Raw genomic sequence first — 15095 nt, 5'->3', positions numbered from 1 at the left:
GGCTTAACAGAAACCAGATGCTGCAAGTGGCACACGTCCTGCCAGCAGCTCCAGATGTTAGGGACTGGGACAGCTTTTCATTCAGGTGGTCTCATAAAATCAGCCCGGGGTGATGCAGGATGTCACTGAGAACAAGAAGGCAACGACAGTCGATGAGTGAGTCGGCTCAGTGAGTCGGTGGTCTCCTTGCTGAGGCTGTGCTGGGGACCTCTTGTGGATTTTTTTTTTTCTTTCATGGGGACTGGGATGAAAATGTGCTTGCAGAGGCTTGTGAGGGGGAAGCTGCAATGTCACCAATGTTTTGGACCCAACCACAATCCTCCAGCTGGGGTGGGGGGCTGGGGCAGGCCTGGCCTTGCTCTGAACACCAGCTGCTGGTGGGGGGTTACTGGGGCAGGAGGTGCCTGGCCCCGTCCCACAGCACAGCTATGGGCACCAACCCTCCTGCCCCACTGCTCCGCTGCAAAAACCTCCACGGCCTCTGAATTAGGGGCAGCAGAGCCTTTGCCATCCTTTGGTGGGCTTGGGAGGAAAAGGGAGCGGGAAGCAGGGTGCTATGATCACACAAATGGGCAACGATGTTGTTTTTTTAGCCCAGCTTTTGGACTTCAGCTGAAGAGAAGAAGCTACAGCCCCACACACTAGGCGGTGAAAGCAGAAGGGTTTGGGGCAGGACATCTTTGCCACCTTTAATTCTTCCATCTTCTGAAAGTCCTGAATCTTTCGCTCACCTATGCGAGCAATATAGAAAGTGAAGAAAACAGCTTGGTCTGCCTTGTGCTGAAAAGGAGGAGAAAAAAGGGTTTTGAAGAGGGTGGAAGGGGTGTGGTCACTGGGAGGTGTGTCAGGCATCGCAAACTTATTTATAAGCAAAGGCAGCTCTGCTGGGGAAGAAACCTTGCTGAGGCTGTGTCAGCTGCTGCTGTTCCCTGACACTGCTGGAAAGACACCTCTGCTGTGATGGGGAGGCAAAAGGATGTTCTCGCCACTATTGAGGAGCACCTGAGGATCAGAAACAAATTAGTGCGACAAGCTCTGGCCGAGTGCTTGGGGACCCTGATCCTGGTGGTGAGTCTGTGCTGGGGTGAAGCGGACACCATCCTGGTGGGGGGACACTGTCCTGGCAAAGGGGCTGTGCTGCTGCTGGGATTTGTCCCGTGGATGAGCCCAGCTCCAGTGCAGCCTGCTCTGTGGGCTTTAGAGGAGAAGTCCTTGTCTATAGAGCAGGGAAAAGCTCATGCAAATTGCTGTAGGGTGAGCTTTAGGGTGGCAGGCAAAGGGTGGGCTCTGTAGTGCTCAGCAGGTGCTGGGGGGCTGTGCTGTGCCTGTGGAGTGCAGGGAGCAGAGCAGGCTCCGTGTGAGAGCAGGAGTTTTCCTGGAGATCGTGCAAAACTTCCTTTCCCTCTCGGCCCTGGAATATTTTCCTGGCACTGAAATAGTACAACTATTATCACCCAGGCAGCGAAAGCTTTTTCCTTGCTTTGTTTTCTCTGTACATCCTATGGAGAAGCCAGAACTTAGTGTTGCAGTGTTTTTCTCTGCTGCAAGTCCCTCAAACCTTATCAGTGGGTCTGCATGCCACCAGGGCAGCCCTTGCTGGCGGCTGATCCTGTGTGCGTGGCAGTGCTGAGCTGTCGCTCCATGTGTTTTTCTAAGTGCTGAATGGCAACGTAACTCTTCTGCCTGTTGTAGTGCTTGGTTCCCAAAGGGATGGGGTATGAGGAATAAAGTGGGGTGGGTGTCTTTGAGCTGAAAGGCAAAAACTTCATCTGAAGTGGTGGGGATCCAGAGCAGTCCTCCAGGCTTCTGTGGAGTGACAGCGGGTTTACCTCTTGCTGTAACTGATAGCAGGGTTGTTTGGGGAAAACACTGATAGTTGGAGGGGCCAAAAGCAGAGGAAGGTTTGACGAAGCTGCCTGCCCTCCTGGGGACAGCAGAGGGACTGACAAACTGTCGTACGCTTTCGTAGCATGTACTTTCCTGATGAAGAAGAGGGGACTACTGAATCTGATGTGAGACCATAAAATGTTAATACTCCTGAAAGAAAGCAGCTTTACACAGTGCAATGGCTTTCTCTCCAGAATGACCCAGCTCTGGTGACTTGCAAGCCTACTGGTTCCTTAGGGAAGGGTTATACTTGGATTAAGGTGTGTAGAAGCTGATAGGAAAGTAACCAGCAGAAAGCTGCTGTTTGTGGATCACTGATGTTGCTGCGCTTCGTCTCAGGATAGAAGCAAGGTGGTGTTTGTGGAGAGGAGGAGTGTCTCCTGATAGCCAAGTTAGTATTGGTGGAGAAATAAGGCAAGCCTTTAGTCATGTGAATGAATCCAGAAAGGTTTGTGGTTGGAAAAAAAAAAAAAAAAAGTTATTCTTTCTTCCAACTGCTACAACTTGTCCCTACAGCCTTGCTGCTGTGAGGCAGAGAGGAGTCGGGATGTGCTCAGAGCATGGAAGGGTTTGTCCCAAAATCATAACCAGCTTCTAAAATGAGTGCCCCTCAGCCAGGGACAGCCCCTGGGAGCAACACGCTTCGTGTTTGTGCACAGATCTTGTAGGAGTGACCTGGGATCTCCTGAGGCTCCCATGCTGGGGACGAAGGGCTGTGAGAGCTCTGGGCTCATATGGGAGAAATCAGGGTGGGTGGTGGGAGAAATGGAAAAATCCCAGGCATGGCAAACACTGCCTGGCTGACAGCAGGCAGAAACAGGATATAGAAATGGGGAAATGAATCCCTTGGTGCTGTCCTAGTCAATTCTTCTGGTAATGAAGTGCGACTTTGAGATTTTGTTTCTTTTAATATGAAGTCGCTTTTTTCTTGCTTCCTATCACCCATATTCCCCTGTGTCTCTTTTATCAGCTACCTGGAACATAAAAGGCCTTGAAGTTGTCTATTTTTCCCCCTTTTCAGAGGATCTGGGTTGTGGTTCAGGCTGCCTAATCCCAGGACACAGATCTGGATTCTGCCTGGAGGGAAAATGAGCATTTGTACCCTGCAATAGTCCCTGCTGCCTGCCCTGCCAGCAGGCTGAGCTGGGTGTGAATGCATTGATCTGCATCTGAGCCCAGTAAGCATCTGTTATGGGCTTCAGAGAATAAACACATGAGGAAAGCCATGGGATGCATGGAGAGATCCATTCACAGATGATGAATATATTAGAACTGAGCAGTATTGAGGATGGATTTAAGGCTTGGTACTATTCACACTGAAGTCAACTTCCTGAACCCAGAGGGAGTGAGACTGTTTAAAGTTTGCAGTTTACTTGAGATTGCACTGTGTAATGTAAAACTTGTCCCACCGTAGATATTGGCATGACTTCAGCTCCTTCTCTCCTCCCTCTCACTTGCACAACTGCAACTCTCTAAAGCTCTTCTAGAGCAAAATCTTTTCAGGCCCCTGCAGAGTTTCTTTCTTGGTAAGAATCAACCTGGTGCTTGATTCTTATTTTTGAAGGGGTTGTAAAGGAAGCAGAACGTGATCTAGAAATACTTTTTTTTTTTTTTTTTTTTTTTTTTTAAGATAAAAATAATCCAGATAAGCAGCCAAACCCTGAACAGTGCAAAGGCGAGGTGTTCTCCACTTGCAAGCAGCTTTCGCAGATCACGGCACCTTGCACAACAGAGTTGCACTCTGTGCCTGGTGTCCCTCCTGCTACAGAAATGGCAATGCTGATTCTGTTTCCTTTGATAATTAAGACGATCCTCTTCCTTCCTCCCCCCCCCTTCAAAATATACTTTCTGAATGGTACATTAGTTTTGAACTTTATAGCTGTGTCGGAAGCACCCTTGCTGGCAGTGGATAAGCAATGCAAATGCTGAAGGCATTTTCCGAGTGACTTGCTGTTTGTGTTATTGCTGTAGCAACTCGCTAAAGCAAGATTTCCAGTGGCAAGTCTCTGTGCTTTCCTTAAAGGCTGGGTCTGTTTGCTTTGCTCTGCTGGCTGTAAATACCAAAGGTGGCTCTGTTAGGTTTTTACATTTGCAAGAGAAGTAACTTGCTGCTGTAACTGATTTCCAAATTGGACTAACTATGATTCACTGCTGCTGAGGCATGAGGAAAGAACAGAACTACTCCTAATAGCTTTTCATTCAGGCTGTCCTGGCTTTGTGGCCAGGTGGGAGCTTTCTGGGGAATGAGTGTGCTGCGGACCACAGAAACCAAAATAGCAAAGTAGTTGGGATGATCAAGGCAGAGGGAACCTCATTAAACTGTTGGCAGTGCAAAGCTTAAAGTCTGTGCTGCTCATACGACAGCCATCCAGGGTGGCACAGCATTTCCCAGTGTCGTTGTCTGATTTGTGCCTATTTTCTTAAAGCCTTATTTTTATTTTTATTTTTTTGTAATTATTTGGTGGGAGGCAGCTTTCCCCCAACAATGCCCAACCCTGTGAAAACCCACGTCTTCCTGAGAGCTGAAGCCTCCTGATCTGAGGGGCATCAGGAATAGCACAATGTGTTCTTACTTCAATATGTATATGGGGGAAAACAAGCTAAAATAACAAGTTTCCTCACTAATGCCCAAATCCTCCACTGTTGGCTGCTTTTTTTTTTCTTTTTTTTTATTTTTTTGGTGTGTGCTGAGAGCGGTCTCTCTCCATCTCTGAGCAGCGTTATCGTAGCACATGGTGCGTGTATGGCGCAGCTCCCCTCAGACTCCCTCTTATCTCTCAAGTCCTGCTGCCCCAACTGGCTCTGAGACAGCTGGTGATGAAGAGAGCTGTAACATTACAGACCATCCACCTCAGCCCTTCCCTGCTGGGGTGTTTCTGCCCAGGCTGGCTCCAGCTGTGCTGGACAAGAAGCCAAACTGTGGGATCTGATGTTTCTCCCCTGCTTTGCAAACTTTAAATGGTGACCCATCTGTTTGAGAGAGATTACAAGTAAGGGCATGAATGGTGCTCCTTGCACTGTCCCTGTGGCTGGTGGAGGTCCCTCTGGCTGTGTGATCCACCCCACTACACAGGGAGGGCAGTAAGAGGCCACGTTTGGGGTTTGCAGTGTCTTAACCCAGTCTCACACTGAGCTGCAGGGAAGTCCTTGGGAGGACTTTGTGAAAGCCCTAGGTTTTGAGTTCCACCCTAGTATGAAGAAAAGGGTCTCTGATCCTTAAAATCTTCCATCAATAGCTTTCCTTTAGAGCATCCCCTGGGTATGACTGCCCTTCTGGCGCCTTCCCCACCTAACCAGAGGACAGTGAGGGCTGAGCAACATTTCACATCCACCAAGGTGATTAGGGTAGACTTACAGTGGGATCCTTGCCTAATCCCTGGTTTGTTTGCTAGCCGAAGAGGAGAGTTGCAGCTTGGGCAACACCACTCCTCTTGGGCTATGCAAACGAAACTTTTCCATCTTGATTTAGAGATCAGTCTGTCTGAAGTCCAAGTGCAAATGCATCCAGGCATTGCACCTGGAGGCATGAAAGAGCACTGACAAAGGAGGGAGAGGGCAAGTGAGGGAGGGAATGTGGCTATTGTGCAGGGAGGCATCGGGTGCTACCCTCCTGAGTTCACCTACAGAACTGTTTTGCACACAAGCTGTCTGTGAACCCAGGTGGCCTCACATCTTCATTAGCTCTTTCAACATATTTTTTTGTCCTCCAAGGTTCCTTCATACCAGCTGTGACTAACTCCAGGCCTTTTTTGTCCCTAGCCAGGGAGAAGACGGGGTGTTTGCCACCCGAGGTGACAAAGCCTCATGTGCCCTGGACACAGGGAGGTTTGGTTTCCCTGGGTATGAAGCTACACCCAGCAACCTGCCACGTCTCCTGTTATATTATTATTCTTTGCTGCTGCCTCTGGCTGCCCCCTTCCTTGTGCAGCCCCTTCACCCTTGAACTCACTGCAGAAGGTGGTGGGCTCCTGTTCATTTTCTGCAGTGCAAGGAGTTGGATCAGCCTCTGAGGGAGAATCCTCCCTGCTGGCAGTGAAACCATTAGATCTGCTTCAGCCAGTGAGATGAAATTAGGGAGCTGGCTTCCATTAGCCTGGTTAATGGGTGCAGCGACCTCACTTCCTAGGAGAGTAGCTTTAATACATCAGAGTAATGGCTTGTTGCAATCATTTTATTAGCACTTAAAAATTTGCTTTTGAGCTTGCCTAGTGGCTCACAGGGATATAACAGCTGACTGCTGCGCACCGTGCCATGTGGGGAACTAACCTGGGTTTCTGTTGGTTGGGATGTTTTCCTGTAATGTAAAATCAGTGTGGTTGCAGCAGGTTATTAAAATCCTGAGAGTGAGGGATCATCTCCCCTGGGGTGTGCACTGCTATCTCCTGACCATAGTGGTCGAATATTGACTAAGGACTTTTACATCCATTGCATGGACTTAAAGCACTTTAAAAAAAAAAACAACAGATAAATGCTGACTTTTTTTTTTTTGACCTTCTTGCCTTTCAATTCAAACTAACTGCTCTTGAACTTCTAAGTATTTAAAAAGAAGACTTAAGACTTTTTTTTAAAAAAAAAAAAAAAAAAAGAATGGTGAGGATATCCTGTATTTCATGGTTTGGGAGAGGGAATTGGAGGGAAAATTAACGTATAGAGGAAGTGGAAATTGTTGTAATTAAGTTTTGTCACTACCACAACAAAATAATAGGAACCTGGCAGGGCAAGGATTTGGAAAAGTGGATCATGACAAAATCTGCCACAGGGTTGTAAACATGGTCTGATTTCTGTTCCCTTGAGCAGCATGGCAGACCACAGTGACAGTATGTGCTCCAGGCATTGTGTCTGTCACTGATGCCTCTTTAGGAGTCTTGAAAGAATATACCAAAAGATAAAAAAGTTTCATTGTGGCAGTGGGGTTTGTCCTGCCCAGACTTAAACAGGAAAGTCAGAGTTGGCTGTGCCGAGTGCTGACTACTTCAGCAGAGAGAAGTGAGACCCTAGATTGAACTACTTGGTGTGGCTGCCCATCTTGGGAGGATGGGTTTCTTTCCAGATGTTGCAATTTTTCTCCATTGGGTGTGAGGGAGGAATTCAAGATGTCCAGATCAGACTTACCATATAACTCAGATGCACAAGGGTGCAAAAAATCCCACTCCAGGTAAACGTAGTTTGCACAGACATGATGATAGTTATTTTAACTTTTGTGTCTGTAAATGCATCAAGCTGCATCCCTCCAGACAACATAACTGTGTGGTACGGCTTGTGTCAAGGCTACACCTAGCTTGTGAAGGTGTACCACTGGCTGCTGCTGAGTGCTGATGGACTGTACCAGATGCTATAATGTAAAACCAAGAGCCACAAGAGCAGGGATGAGCATCATTTGAATGAATTCTTAAAGTTCAAGTGCTGCGGTTGGATGTCATGTATAAAAATGTGTTTATGCTTAAAGGACTTCATTGGTAGGGGACAGAATTGCACACAAGCATACTGAAGTTCAAACTTGTTCATAAATATCACCCTACCCTTTTTTTTTTTTTTTTTTTTAAATCTGCTTAGGGTTAAGTTTCCTGTTGTTGCTCAAGGCTCATCTGATAAACAGTTGTAATGCTCCCGTGATGTGGCCTGGAGGTGTTTTTGCATGGCCCATAGACTCCTTCTTGCAGAAAAGCTGGAGAAGGATTGCAAGGTGTAGGATGGAGGGGAGAGAAGGGTGGGGAATAACCTCTTGAGAAATGGCAGAGCTGGAACTCCTCCAGGTTGAGAGAAGAACTTTGTGGGTAAATGAGGCGGTGGATGGCAGGGTGGGGAACTTTACTCTGTGGTTTCTGTGACTAAAAGATATGTGGCTAACAAGCCAACCACCATCCACTTGCAGAACTGCCAGTTCTTTCAGCATGAATAACACAAATACCTTCATCAATAGGAATAAACTGGGGCCAACCCTGCCAAACTCAGATGCCCAGTGCATCTTTTTGTGGGCTCATCCTTCCCTGGTCAGACTGATGTGCTTGCTTTGTGGCCTTAGAGATGAACACCATAGCCAAAAACTCTGTCCAAACCTCTGACTGAAGTGTGCTGGGGCTCCTCTGGGGTAAAAGAAGAAACAGATGTCACCCTGGTCATTAGTCAGTATTTACTTGTTCCCCTCAGTAGCATGGACATGGCTAGGAATGATGGCTGTTTGCTGCACAACAGACAAGACTTTTTGCCTTCAGCCAGGCATCTTCTCTGCCCTGGCTTTCCAGTGGGGAATCTTGGGGTTGGGACACTGGAGGGGCTGTTCTGATTGCACCCAGTAGAGAGCAGTGCTGGATGTCATCTCCTGTTAACTAGCAAGTTCTGCAGATTCCTTTGTTCTTTCTACACAAAACCCTGTGTTGGGGACCTGGCTCCCTGTCAGGAGGTCCCTGTGTGCAGTGTCCACCTCGTGAGCTCGCCTCCAGCCTATCTGGCCGCCCCTTTCCCAGCAGGCTGAGTGCAGTGTTTGCTTTGTTAGTAATTCATCAGTTATCAGGGGATGAGTTAGCTGTGTTTTGGCTTTGCCTTTTCTCTGAATTGTGTGTTGCTCAACAGCATGTCCAGCGTTGGCAGGAGAGATGAAGAGATCCACCCCTGCTTCCCAGTCCCTATTTGGTGGCTTCTCTCCTAGGAGCAGATGCTGTCTGTGTGGCAATTGAGCAATTCTAAAATGATGAAGTTTACAGAAGCAGAAAGACTTGATGGGTGGGTAGATATGGGCACATATTCCGTAGAAGTAAGGAAAGCTTATATGCCTAACCTGGAGGATCTCTGTCCTCTGGGAGCAGTCCAGGAGCAAGCTCTAATCCCTGTCCTTGTTTAAGGATGCTCACAGTACCTGGAGGTGAAGTGATACCTGGTACATATTGAGAATCAGTTCAGGTAGAGTCAGAGGAAGATACAAGCAAAGAGAAGCTCAGGACTAGGGCCTCTTAAAGTGCATGGTAGGTAGTGCAAAGACTCAGCCAGGCAGAAGGCATCCAGCTGGTTGAGTGATGAACTGAACCACCTGGGGAAATTAGCCTGGGTTGTTAAGGATGAGCATAGAAAGCATGGTTTTTGAATGTGGTTGGGAACACAAGAATCACCCATTAAGAGCACGTCTTTGAGCATGAACATGTGCCTCTTTTAGCTATTAGGCAACACCCCTTGTCACCCAACAGAAGTAACTATTGTTGCCCTAAGTGCTTGATGCACATTGGTACTGTAGAGACAGGCCAACTGTGTTATCCTGGTCCTTTCCTACATAATTTTGCCATAGGAGGGATGTGGTTGGCTTGGAGGCCCACAGCGTGCCTTGGGTTCGGGACAACTATAGGTAGCTCAGCTCAGGGAGGCAGCCCCAATCCATCAGCCAGGGCTGCCTGAAGGAGTGTCTGTGATTGCCAGGCTGACCCTACCCTTCCTCAGCCATGTCTTTATTTCAGGCAATACCAAAATGGTGCCCAGACAATCTATGTGCTACTGGGTCAGACTGTTATTAGCTGTTTTCAACAGCAAGGTGCCCAGATCCCTTATATGAACAAGTTGTGCTGCAAACACCTTGTTCTGGGGTGCTGTCTCCCTGACTCTTCTTGCCTACCTTTAGCTGCCTAAAAATGAGATGTTTGGATAAAGATGTTCAGTCTCTTAGAGATGTGAGCTGTGGGCTGATCTTTCTTCAGACTTTTTGGTCCTTGTTTCAGTTCCCCCAGCCAGGTGTCAGACTTGCCTTGTGTCCTTTCTCCTTCCCTATTATCCCTGGTTATGATGACTGGGGGTTGAAGTTTTACAGCTCATCCTTGACCCGAGGCCTTCAGTGGTGCATGCAGGTGTGAGCAGAGCAGTCAAGGGTGTCAGTCAGCAGCTGGCCCTGATGTGAAACAGAGGCTAACTTCAATCTCTCTCTCTTTTTTTTTTTTTTTTTTTTTTCAGTTGTTTGGCTGTGGCTCTGTTGCTCAGGTCGTGCTCAGCAGAGGGTCTCATGGAGGATTCCTGACTGTTAACCTGGCCTTCGGCTTCGCTGTGATGCTTGGCATTTTGATCTCAGGACAAGTGTCAGGTACGTTGTGGCTTTGTGGTGGCTGGAATTCACTTGTGACAACTGGTGTGTAGTCATAGAGAACTGCACTTTTCCTGTGTGGTGCTGGTTTGGAGACTGGTATGCCCTGGCTCAGCTCTGGGACCCAAGTTCTGCTTTCAAAAGTGCACTAACCTCCAATCTTTCTGCAGGTGGACACCTGAACCCTGCTGTCACTTTTGCCATGTGCTTCTTGGCCCGGGAGCCCTGGATCAAGCTGCCAATTTATGCCCTGGCCCAGACTCTTGGAGCTTTCCTGGGAGCTGGCATAGTCTTTGGTCTCTACTATGGTAAGTGCAGATAGTCTATGTGTGCAAGTACGTGTTTATTATCCAGATTAAAACAGATCTTCCAGAAATGTTGATGAAACACTAGTAGTAATAGAGACTTTATATCTGGGCATTGTTCCAGAGCCATTTTACTCCCCTTGTCAAAAAAAAAAAAAAAGATAAACTTCACCTGAATTTTTCTGCATTGTATGGATGCTAGTGTGAGACAATTGGACTTCCAGCAGCTTTGGCAGCCCTTATCAGGGTGATTGTACATCTTGGAAAACATCCCAGAAATCCAGTTCCTCATAAGTCTATTCCTCTTTCACGGTGCTCCTCAATACAACAATATTCAATGGACGAGAACTGAACACTCTTTGTGCTGATCAGGAAAAGGTTTAATGCTGCTAATTCCAAACAAAGCAGTACTGCTGTAATTGTGTAAGGTAAACAAGTAAAATCAATCAGCACTTACCATTGCCCAGCATTTAATGGATGTTAGAGCTAAGCAGTGTTCCAGAATTTGGTGGGCTGAAGTCAGATTCTCTGCAGAAAAGAACTAACCCCATCTTAACTAGATGCCTAAAACAGGGATGAGCAGCTATTTTTCTCTTAACTGACCATGGAGGGAACCTATACAACCTGCTTAGGATAGTTATTCAGCTTCTATACAGCAGTAGATGAGGGGGCAACTGCTCTACGAGACGGCTCCAAGAGGTGAAAGTATTGGCTTATTGGCTTAGAGGAAATGGCAAGATTAGCCCAAATCATATTTGCTGCAGATCAGGTCCATTACTATATCTGTTATGACTTCTGTAGTACCACAGATGTTTAAGCACCTTGTGGGAGGAATTAGGATTCAGATTAGTGTTTCTTTTTTGGGCTCTAACTCTGTTGCCTTTTCCCCACCTCCAGATGCCATCTGGGCTTTTGGCAGCAACCAGCTGTACGTAACGGGACAGAATGCCACTGCTGGTATCTTTGCCACCTACCCATCTCAGCATCTGAACATTGTGAATGGATTCTTTGACCAGGTAAGAGGGTGCTGGGAGGATGCCAGAATTTGAAGAGGTATCTTCTGGGGTGGTTCTGGGCCTCTCATTTGATTAGAGAATGAATTGCAGTTTCAAGAGGAGAGAGATTGGCTCCAAGATCCTTTCTGTATGGGCATCTCACTAGCCCATAGGAAGGTGAACGTTGGAAAGGCTTAAACCAAGCAAGCTTGTCTTAAAGGCACTAACCAGTGTTAGACCCAACGCTTGCCAGGACACCAGTGAAAAGGACATAACTTGGTCTCAGCTCCTGAAGGATGTCTCTTTCTTACTTCCACTGCTGTGGTTGTTGCATGACCCAGAGGTCAAGTGGGTGTGGGGTGCTGGCTGGTGTTGGAGGGGTCTCTCTCCTCCCTGAAGTTGCCACCAACCACAAAGGTAGAGCAGCTGCTCGGCTGTGGCAGCTTGGAGGTAGGTTCAGGAAGATGTCTTCAGCTGCTTTTGGCTGCTTGGATGGTTATTCATAGCTCTCCTGTGGGTAGGGAAAAAGGTATAGGTATGATGGAGCTTGTCAGCTGCTAGGAGTGAGCTCCACTGTCCTTTCCCAATAGGGTGATGTCTAATAATGCCATGGGATGACTTAGTGCAGCTTTTTAGAGAACAAATCCTAAAATCATGGAATTTCATAGGAGATAAGTAACTTGGTTAAAAGATCAGCCTGGAATAAATTCTTTGCTTTTTTCTTTTTCCCCTCCCTCCCCAGTTCATTGGCACAGCCTCCCTGATTGTTTGCGTCTTGGCTATTGTGGATCCCTACAACAACCCTGTCCCCACGGGTCTGGAAGCTTTCACAGTTGGCTTTGTTGTCCTTGTTATTGGAACCTCCATGGGCTTCAACTCTGGCTATGCTGTCAACCCTGCCAGGGACTTTGGCCCTCGTCTCTTCACAGCCATTGCTGGTTGGGGCTCTGAAGTGTTCTGGTAAGTGCTTGCCGATGAAGACTTCAGGCATCAAGGGGAAAAAACAACTATAAGTCCAATTAGGTAGTACTTCTGGCATCACAGAAAATCTTAGCACCCATGAGGTATCTCTGGACCGTATAGACATTTTTAAAAAGACACTGCTCTGTTGCTTCTTAAGAAATCATACATGTAGGGCAGTTCCCAGCAAATGACTTAATTTTGCTATCAGGGATGAAACCTCAGGGCATCTATGAGAAGTCCAAGTGCACCTTGAACATAATCTTATTTATTATTATTATTTTTTATTGGTAGGAAATGTAAGGCCTTTGTTATAATTGGATTTTGTTGTAACTGAAGACGATTAAGTCATGAACAATACAGGCTTACGTGTTGTCAAGAGACGCTTTCCTGCAAACAGTGGGAATGAAGTGAAGGTGCCAAGTTCAGACACTGCAATGATTTCTCTCCTTTCTTTGTGGGGAAACAGTTTTGGAAGTCCTGGAAGCAGCTGCTCTGTAATGCTTGTCACCAGAACTTGCAGCAAGAGGCAAATTCTGTCTTGGGTGTTGTGGTGGACCCAGGGTTGCTGTTGTCTTATGCCTCCAAATATCCCCATTGACTTGCAGCTAGATCTTGCATTGTTCCATATCCAGACAAAAGTATCCTAATGCCTCATCTGCAATTGTTAACCCTGAGCATTTCCTTTGTGTTTTCCAGGACTGGTAAGCAGTGGTGGTGGGTTCCAGTTGTTGCTCCTTTCCTTGGGGCTGTTGCTGGAGTGATGGTCTATCAGCTGATGATTGGATGCCACGATGAGCCTTCTCCACCTGCCTCTGAGCAGGAAACAGTCAAATTGGCCAATGTGAAGCACAAGGAAAGGGTCTGAGGAAGCTGCCACCCAGGTCTGGCAGACATTCATTACTCAGGACTGCAGTTGGCTAAGAGGAGGAAGGAGTTGAGAAGAGCTTCAAGAACAACAGGAAGAGTTTTTTTTTCCTGTCTTGAGATATTATAGCTTTTTTTTTTTTTTTTTTTATATCCCTGATGCATTTGCTTTAGACACTTTCCTGTGAGCCTTTTCCCCATGTGCAGTATCGTGTAATCTTTCCCTACTAAAAGGGGCTTGAGGACTGTAGGAGTCAGGAGAGAAGTGGGCATTGCTATCCAACACCTCTGGCACAGGCCTCATGTTCAGGAACTTGGGATCTCCTGGGCTAAATTGGTGGCCTGGCCTGTGAGTTTGGCAAACTGCTTCCCTCCAAACCTGTGTCCCCCTCTGCTGCAGAGTGGGGACCATGCAAAATATAATTATTTTGTTGTTTTAGCATTAAATAGAAAATACAACATCCTTGAAAAAAATTCCCTGTGATTCTATGATGGATCAAATCCATGCTTGGTGTTGCTCTGAAGTCAATGACTTGACACCAGGAATGGACTTGTCTAAAAGATTTTAATTGGCTAATCCTTTCATATCTCCCGTGAACTCCCAGAAGATCATATCCATTTGATCCATAATGTCAGAGCGGAAAGTGAGAATGCACTGGATTTTAACAGAATACTAAGACAAAATGTTTACAAGCCACTGCACCCTGGTGTTTTGATCACAATTTTTAATATTGCCAACTCATGGAATATAAAATAGGAAATTCTTGTTTTCATTGGGGATAACCTGGAAAGAAAGCTTGGCTCCCTGTAGCAGCCTTTCCAATTAATCAGCTTTGTATATATACTGCAAGCAGCTAATAGCCAAGTTCCACTGAAAATGTGGTGGTGTTAAAGTTGTGTGTGTTCATGTAAATTTCACAATAGTATTTTTTTTTTAATAGAGATATATAAGCGCACTCCTTAAAAAGCTGTTACCACGTACCAGGATTGGGATGAGTTAAGTTAATTTAAAGATGTGTGGGAACTGCCTGTTCTCTGACAGCTTTGAGATACTGTTGGATTTTCCCAGGATAGCCTTAGATCACGGAACTATGCTGTTGGAGCATTTTGTTTTCTACCTTGCAGAATTGCTGGGGCATCCCTGGCACTCACAGCACTCTTAACACATTATTTCTGATGAGAGCCTGAGTTCAGGCACCTCCTATACTAGCAGTGCTGGTGTGCCAGAGGATCTCTGGTGATCGCAATGCCATACAGAGTATTTGAAACAAGCAGTATCAGTTGTGAAAGAATTTGTTGGTCCCATGGCAATGCGTTAAAGAAACAGGCTTCAAAAGAATTTCTTTAATGTGTAAACTTCTTGAAATATGTAACTTTCTATACATTTCCAATCACTGAAATAATGTATTCTTTTTTTTTTTTTGCCTTTTTAAAAAATAAAATGTCAATACCCACACTGTAAAGTGTTAGCGCCAGTTGTATTTCTGAGCTGTTGTCAGCAAACTTTGCTGTGGAAAGGAAGTCATCCATAGCAAAGGTTTCCTTAAAACCTTTTCCTCTCCTCAGCCTGCAGTAGCAAAATGAAATTAACCCTTCCAGTCAGTACCTTTACATGCTCCATTTGTGTTTTATTCCTTTCCCTTTGGGGCAGGTGGGAGGAGAACTGTGCAAAGGCCAAAGTATTGGCTGGTGGGTGGGGGCATCCTGCTCTTGGGCATCTTATTCTTCAAGAGACAAAAGAAACAAGTAGTCCGTGTTTGTCCCTCGCCCTTTGTACCATTTAGCTTCTCTTCTATCTCTCTCTCTCTTTTTTTTTTTTTTTTTTTTTTTTTTTTTTAAATTAATACAGTTCTTCTGGTTGTGAAATCCTACTCTGTATCCAGTGTATGTTCCGGCATATTTTACTAGTAATTTCTTTTTCCTTGCATGGCCTAGCTAACAAGTATTACAGACCTTAACCCAATGCTTGAAGAATTGCACAGCTCTTCCAGCCTATTCTGAAATACCATTATTGTTGCTCTTTAG

The 15095-nt window shown here is 46.2% G+C and overlaps 1 protein-coding gene across 1 annotated transcript; it reads left to right on the top strand.

The window, feature by feature from the left end:
• Nucleotides 1-904: 904 nt before the first annotated feature.
• Nucleotides 905-14527, top strand: LOC309889995 (aquaporin-3-like). Its single transcript, XM_082783317.1, has 6 exons — nt 905-1068; nt 9817-9943; nt 10114-10251; nt 11146-11264; nt 11986-12203; nt 12903-14527. The coding sequence occupies exons 1-6, from the start codon at nt 961-963 to the stop codon at nt 13069-13071; spliced, it is 879 nt and encodes a 292-aa protein (XP_082639443.1). The 5' UTR covers nt 905-960; the 3' UTR covers nt 13072-14527.
• Nucleotides 14528-15095: the final 568 nt, after the last annotated feature.

The sequence above is a fragment of the Aythya marila genome (genome assembly GCF_965140915.1).
Source record: "Aythya marila genome assembly, chromosome: Z".
NCBI lineage: Eukaryota > Metazoa > Chordata > Aves > Anseriformes > Anatidae > Aythya > Aythya marila.
This window is presented reverse-complemented; position numbering and strand designations above follow the sequence as displayed.